Source organism: Nothoprocta perdicaria, unplaced genomic scaffold (assembly GCF_003342845.1).
Source record: "Nothoprocta perdicaria isolate Ctin4 unplaced genomic scaffold, notPer1 scaffold_231, whole genome shotgun sequence".
NCBI classification, from domain to species: domain Eukaryota; kingdom Metazoa; phylum Chordata; class Aves; order Tinamiformes; family Tinamidae; genus Nothoprocta; species Nothoprocta perdicaria.
This window is the reverse complement of record NW_020455457.1, coordinates 739,715-747,348: the sequence shown is the minus strand read 5'-3', so window position 1 is coordinate 747,348 and position 7,634 is coordinate 739,715. Positions and strand designations below refer to the sequence as shown.

The 7,634-nt window shown below is 39.7% G+C and overlaps 1 protein-coding gene across 1 annotated transcript; it reads left to right on the top strand.

Moving 5' to 3' along the window:
* The first annotated feature begins 1,958 nt into the window (after positions 1-1,958).
* On the top strand, positions 1,959-5,452 carry SNAI2 (snail family transcriptional repressor 2). The gene is made up of 3 exons (XM_026039513.1): positions 1,959-2,203; positions 2,768-3,313; positions 4,260-5,452. Exons 1-3 carry the CDS (start codon positions 2,125-2,127, stop codon positions 4,439-4,441), a joined length of 807 nt encoding a protein of 268 aa, XP_025895298.1. The 5' UTR covers positions 1,959-2,124; the 3' UTR covers positions 4,442-5,452.
* The last annotated feature ends 2,182 nt before the right edge of the window (positions 5,453-7,634 follow it).

The window sequence follows — 7,634 nt, the reverse complement described above, 5'->3', positions numbered from 1 at the left end:
AGAGGCTAATGCCTCACATCCTGAAATGCAATGCTTTCCCAGAGTCGCTGGGGGTCAGGAGCAGATGGAAGAGCAGAGCGGAGCCAGCACTGCAAATGCCCCATGTTAAAAAAAAAAAAAAAAAAAGTCCTGAGGATTTCTTCTTTTCTGCAGTTACTGAATGTAATGGTTGTTGCTCAGTTAGCTCCCTTTGGAGGAGACCTGACGCCACCCAAGCCTCGAGCAGGTACTTGGCCACTTTTGTTGCCACTTTCCCTTTCCTGCTGTAGCTTGGGTGTGTTCCCCACAGCCTGGAAAGCCCTGGGACACCTTTCTCTGCGAAGCACCTGGGRCAGCCACCAAATAGCTGAATCTTTTTCATCGCTTCTCAAAAATGGCCAACTTTCCCTGCACTTGTTTTGGCATCCCCAAGATTAAGAAGTCACGCAGCTTGACAAAGCACTTTACTCTTACGTGTCTTGACAGAACCCGGAGGATTTTTTTCATGTCTCCGTTCCAATGCCTGCTGCAAAAAAAAAAAAAAAAATGCAAAAAAATGCTGGGGTGGTCTCTCTAAAACACCCTCCATGCCTCCTCAGGACAGAGCCCTTGCTGCTCCCGGCATACCAGTATGTGCCCAGGCAGGTGTAGTTTAAACACAAGTGGGAGAGGGGGTGGAAGAGAGGGGAAGACACACCAAAAGTCAGTCAGATCCATGTTAGGGATTTGCCAGCATTCAGCTGTCCACATTTTCAAAACACAAATGTTTTGCAATGAAAAACAACATGTCTGCGACTAAACGGCTCCTCTAAATCAGTCTAGATAAGGAGAAAATTCTGTGTTGTATTTAAGMGACTTTCATCCTGAACAAAATACATGCTGTAGATTATACCTTCATAGGAAGCTGAAAGGTCCTAAATATACTGATAGAGAAGTATGCTTAAGAGACATTTGCATTATCCTGTCTATAATTTTAGGCTTTTTGCTTATCTGTGTACCCTTTAACTGCTCTGGATAATTAGGAAAATTTCCTTGGCGCTGTTGTAAAAGCATAGGCAAAAGAGTGACATAGCTACTCCCAAGGAAGGAAATGTCAATGCTTTGCATTCTGCACATTTTTAGAATAAAAAGAAAAGAAAGTATTCTTCATATAAACATTTTGAAGCAGTATGCACACAGAGCATACAAAACCTATCGCTGTGCTCAGAAATGCAGCCTTTTCACCAGCTGCTTGAACTCTTTCACAGTATTTTGCTGGCCCTTCTGTCCTGAAGTGCACAGGTTAGGGAGGCATTAGGCTGGTCTCCAGCTCTTTCTAAATGCAACTTTTTTTTTTTTTTTCAAATGCAGCTGCCAAATCTGACAGGCGCGCTGTCTATTCAAAGGCTCCCATTAGCCCTGCTGGCTAACTTGCTATCTTGTAATGTTCTTCCCCTTCTGCCCTTAATGAACAGTTTGTTCCATTGTAATTCTTAAATCAAACATCTGGAAACCAGACTTTTTTTTTTTTTTTTTTTTTTTTACAAAAGGAGGTTTTAGTGCACATGACTTCTCGAGGTCTCTGTCAGGAAGCAAATGAAAAAAAAAAAAAAAAAAAGAACAGGCAGTTGAGCTGAATCAGTAAACTGACCTTTTCTTTTTTAAGCAGTTTAACCAACGCATTTTTTCTAGAGTGAAATGCTAAGGCACAACACAGACCCACTTGCAGGCGGGTAATGCGCTCTGACAACAGCCTGCTCCTCTGTTCACAGCTGTCTCCAGCGGGAGGAGCTGAAACCTGAACCAAACGCTGCTCCCAGGGATCGGCGCCGTCCTGCAAGAGAGCGAGCGGCAAGAAAGCCCTCCCTGCAAAACCAGCCCGCTTAGAAAAGTGCTTGAGAACATCCTCGAGTGATTGGAGGAGCAGCAAAGCCTTCCCCCCTGCACCTGACGGGTGGGTATTTACAGCACTTTTCCCGGCGCCTCCGCACTGCCGCTCCGCAGCGCGGGTGCCCGCACGGCGCAGCGCAGCGCAGCGCAGCGCAGCGCGGGCCATGCTGTAGGCACCGATGCTCTCGCAGTGATAGCGCGAGCCGCACACGAGCCGCGCGCCGCTACGCCGAGCCACGCGGAGCTCCTGCGAGGAGGAGAAAGCCTGCCTTCAAAATGCCACGCTCCTTCCTGGTCAAGAAACATTTCAATTCCTCCAAGAAGCCCAACTACAGCGAGCTGGACACTCACACAGGTAACAGGAGGGAACCGGGAGCCCTCGCGTTCCCGCTGGGGCTCGGGGGTTCCTTGCGTGGCACTAAGACTGGGATGACTTTTTGGCTTCCAGGCTTTGGGGAATGGGTTAGCTCACTCTTTTTTTTTCCGTTTGCTTGCAAGGAGGCAGTGTGAAGAAGTATGTCAAGGCAGTGCAGAATGAATCATGAAGTTTCCTCATTCACTTGAACTCAGTTATTTTAGAAGGATTTGGGGGGTTTTCTGCTCTCCATGTGCTAGCAATGGAATTTAAGCTTTTCTCAAAATCCATCAGGAAGTTTGGGGTTTTTGTGTACCAGGCTGCATAAATTTAGAAACATCATGCTGCCTTGAAAAGAGGTTCTAAATGCAGTTTCTCTGTTGAAGGCACTGTCTCTACATGTCAGTATATATGTAGCAAACATTATTTCCTTAATCTTCCTTGTGCCTGGATGACCACAATCAGTATTTGACTTAAACGCTTTGTAGCCCATATAGTACTGTTTTTATTGCCTTTTGAAACACTTTCCATTTCTCTTACCTTAAGATTTTCTTCTTTCTCCAGTGATTATATCTCCCTACCTGTATGAAAGCTATCCAGTCCCTATCATACCACAGCCAGAGATCCTGAGCTCAGTAGCTTACAACCCCATTACTGTGTGGACTACAACCGGGCTGCTACCATCTCCATTACCCAGTGACCTCTCTCCGCTCTCTGGATACCCCTCATCTTTGGGAAGAGTCAGCCCACCTCCACCTTCCGACACCTCCTCCAAAGATCACAGTGGTTCAGAAAGCCCCATTAGCGATGAAGAAGAGAGAATCCAGTCCAAGCTTTCAGATCCCCATGCCATCGAGGCTGAGAAGTTTCAGTGCAGTTTATGCAACAAGACCTATTCAACTTTCTCTGGGTTGGCCAAACATAAGCAGCTGCACTGTGATGCCCARTCTAGGAAATCATTCAGTTGCAAGTACTGTGACAAGGAGTATGTCAGCCTGGGAGCACTTAAGATGCACATCAGGACCCACACACTACCTTGTGTCTGCAAGATCTGTGGCAAGGCTTTCTCTAGACCCTGGCTGCTCCAAGGACACATCAGAACTCACACTGGTAAGAACAGCCTTTAGAAATGCACTATGTTATTGCTAAACCATCTTTTTATGTTTTTTTTTTTTTTYCCCCACACAGGTAAAATTCAGTGTTTCCTGACTACCCTTGAAAAGCATACATACAATTGCAATGCTTCATTAAAAGGCCATTTTTTTTCTTCCTCTTTTGAGTGGGGAGGAGAGGATGTAGCAATGACTTGTAATTCGGGGCAAATTCTGGTGTAAGTCAGCATATCTCCCATGATAATTCCAAGATTAGTTTAGTCCATTGCCACTAGCTGAAGATTATGATTTATGTTTGTTTAAGTATGTTAACTTACAGGCTTTGAAAACTGCTAGCTTCCCACTGATTCTGAAATCAAGTAGCAAAACAGGCTGTGCATGAGAAGCTGATCTCTGGCTCCTTACCAATTGTCAGGTTTTGCCYACACTTTCTGAGGTCCTTAAGAATTAGAAACACATAATCAACAAAGCATTTTTTTTTCTACTGAGGCAAAAATATTATTAGAGTGTAACATTGGTTACAATGTAGTGTCTGCACAGCTATTTGCTGCCTTTCAAAGACCCTGTCCCAAGGTAATTCACATAGAGTTAAGCATATAGCAGAACAAGTTCTTCAAAAAAAGAAAATAAAAAAATGAATGTTTTAAAATGTTGGAAGGCACCCAACCTATAAGCACTGCCTGCACCTGTAGATGCAGAAGGTGTCAGCAGTTGGTCGTCAGAGACAGCACTCAGCAGCACGTTCTGCAAAGACCCAGTTCTGCAAGTACGATGGACAGTGCTGAAAGCTCTTCTATCTGACTTCACTTTTTTATTGCATACCTCCTTCCTTTTAACAAATCCTGTTTCTTTGTTTCTTAGGATAAATGGGACTTTTACCTGTCCTAAAAGCATGTTTCTTTTTTAATGCTGGATTGTGTTTTTCCTTGCTGTTTCCTTTTTAGGGGAGAAGCCGTTTTCCTGTCCTCACTGCAACAGGGCTTTTGCAGACAGATCCAATCTGAGGGCTCATCTGCAGACCCACTCGGATGTGAAGAAATACCAGTGCAAAAATTGCTCCAAAACTTTCTCCAGAATGTCTCTTCTGCACAAACATGAGGAATCTGGCTGCTGTGTAGCACACTGAGTCATGCAGTCAATGTTTACCTGGACTCATGCATTTCTCCACTCTTGTTCGAAATGATAAGTGGAAATCCAGAGGCATTTTCTCTTCTACTTTTCAACCAAAAAACAAACAAACAAAATAGTGGAAGAATTTAGAATGTCAGTAGAAATGAGCTTAAGTATTTCTGTTCAGTCACTTAATTGTGGATTTTGAAATATGGGTAAAGACACCATGCATGACATTTCAAGTAGCTGTAAAGGACAAAATATTATCAACTGTCTTTATAGATGAAGCCAAATGCATGTAGTCTCTTCTTGCTAAGAAAAGGCTGCAAAGCTAACAATACATTCCTGCCAAGCCATTTCAACCAAAGAAACAGTATTTTAAATCGAACTTTTAATAAAAATACTACCCAAGTGAATTTTGCTAGACACCATTTATCTCAGGTGCCTTAAAAAGTATTCCAAGTTTACCTTAGTAAATGTTTAATATTATTCATTGCTGTGTTTTTTATTTTATTCTGTTAAAAGTCGAGGCCTTCATTAATGATCTGAAATGCTTTAAAACTGCATAATTTAGAGAGGAAAAAGAAAATATGTAAGAGAATGTATGAAAAATTGACAGCCACAAATTAACCGCATGTGCCTTTTTTTATAAAAAAAGAAAACACAAAAAGAAAGAAAGAAAGAAAAAAAGACTATAGCTTCAGACATTCCTGGTGCATGCGTGACCATCTTTTAATATGGAATAAATCCTCTAAACTTTAATCTTTTTTTTTAAAAAACGGGAATAAGTGCAAGAGAGGGGATTCATGGGAGTTTGACAATTATTTTTTTAATGCACAAAGGAAATGCAATATGTTCAGCATTACCCCTCCAAGTGCCTTTTTTTATTGATGATTTTGTAAAGTATGTGGACATAATGTAAATATTTTTATTTTTATATGATTGAATGCTTTATGAATGAAAGTGAATTGTTGCCTATAGCAGCGTCTATAGATAACTTGAAGAAAGCGTGAAGTGAAATTTTTGTTGTTTTCTAGCCACTTTTTTACAATAAACATTTTTAAGTAAGTTTTCTGTTGTTTCTTCTAATTGAATAAAAGGACTGTTCATGATTTATAAAGCATATGGGACACAGAGAAATGTCTCTACATTATGAAATGAAGACAAAAGTGATTTTCAGATGTGACTTATTAGTTCAAAAGTACTGGGCATTAAAAAGAAACATATCCATTAAAATGTCCAACATTTAAAATCATACGGTGCATTCTTATGGAGAGTCATTTAAAAAGTGCGAGTGCTTTTTTTGTGTGTCTTCTAACAGCATGACAACATAGCAAAACACATTTTATCCTGAACATTTAAAAGAAGCATTTTTCTTGTACTGTAACAGTTAAAAGGATGCTATTAGAGCAGCCTGATTGCAATACTTTTCCTGAGACGCTGACATTAGGAACTTTGGACCTGATCCAAAGCTCATTATTGTCAGGGGAGCCTTTGGGGAGTTTAGTATTTGCACGATGCTCTTTTAGGGCAGTATTTAAGTCATAACAGAGTRTACTTGAAATGGTCACTCAGAAAGATTAAAGATCTTTTTTTTAAAGCATCATATCTATAAAAATTGTCAGTTTAATGCATTCTGACTGTGCATATCATCTAGTATATCAGAGGAAATAATTATTGGTAATAAAAAGTGGGATATTTTTCTTCAAATGGTTTGAGTAAAGATTCCAAGACCTGAACTATGTTCAAGCATTGCAACATCAACAAATTGTATCTCATAATTGCAAACTAGTACAAAATAACACCATTTTCAGATTACAAAGCTAGAAAAACGGATGAACACTCTCAGGAGTACTATATTTTCAATATGGTCTTATATTGTAAAAGAAGCAAGAGACAGTAAAATTAATATCCTAACAATTAACAATCAGATTAAAGTTGAGTACACATGAGATACAAATTTTTTGAAATAAAGATTTCATTTAAACAAAATATTGCAACAGGCTATACCAGCATTTTGTCTCTTCCAGCTGAGGCCTGCAGAGGAATGCTGGTGCCGAACTGCATTGGAATAACATAGCCAGTATGTGCATAACAAAAGTTTACTACCTTTTCCCCACAGGAAGCATTGCAGTGTGAAAAGGTCAGCTGAAATGAAGTTTTTCATCTTCTGATAAATCCTAAAATAGCCATTCTACTTTTCTTTTTCTTTCTTCCTTTTTGTTTTTTTTTTTTTTAGGAAATACCTAGAGAATTCAAAAAAGATAAACCGAAAGGTAGGCAAAGAAAATAAATAAATTAAATAAACAAACAAACAAATAAATAAATAAATAAATAAAAAGAAGAAAATTCAACTAGGATTAGTGGGAAATTGTGAAGTAACACTTATAATGAATATAAAAAGGCACCAAATACCCTTGAAAAGTTTCATGTGGTTACTCTATTGATTTACACTTCCCTGTTATTCACTTTGAAGTCCTTAGTCTCCAGCAGTTATCTGTGCAATTTTCTCTTCCCAGAATAAAGTTTACCTGTATATGAGAAAAGCTCTGGCAATAAACAGCTCTTCACACTGACAAAGTTTGCTCTCCTGTGCCTATTTACCTGATATCACAAGGCTTTTCACATTGTTTTAATTCACACTTTAAATTCACTACACCCATAGTAAATGAGTACTTGACTTATTGAAAGAGTGGAAATGCTACTGTTGTCCTTCAGGGAAATCAGATGAAAACTTCATCAAAATACAGTATGCTAAATCAAACACAAGTGGAACTGGTCTGATTTGGAGATGACAATTAAGATATGCTACTTTGCATGCCTGTAACACCTGTACTCATAAAACACAAAGATGGGAAAGGTCTAGAAACTCTTCTAACTTGTCTCTTTAATTGAAAGAGAGTGCTCTATCACAGATTCATTGCTCTCTGTCCAGTTGTAGCATAAACTTCCCAGGGAGGTGAATTTCCCCTGTGTTTTCAAGGAGACAGCTTTCTGTCAGGATGTTTCTCCAACGCATTATTGGTTTTACCTTATTACTCTAGAAATACTCTACTCTTTTGCTGCATGAGTTATTTCTCAATGTAGAGTGAATTCTGTTATGAGCTACTGGTCTATGACTACACTGATTTTTTTTAAATATGGCTGATAGGCTTTCTCCTTGCTAAATCTACCCATTGAAACTCTTACCATTGCTACATTTCTTGCAA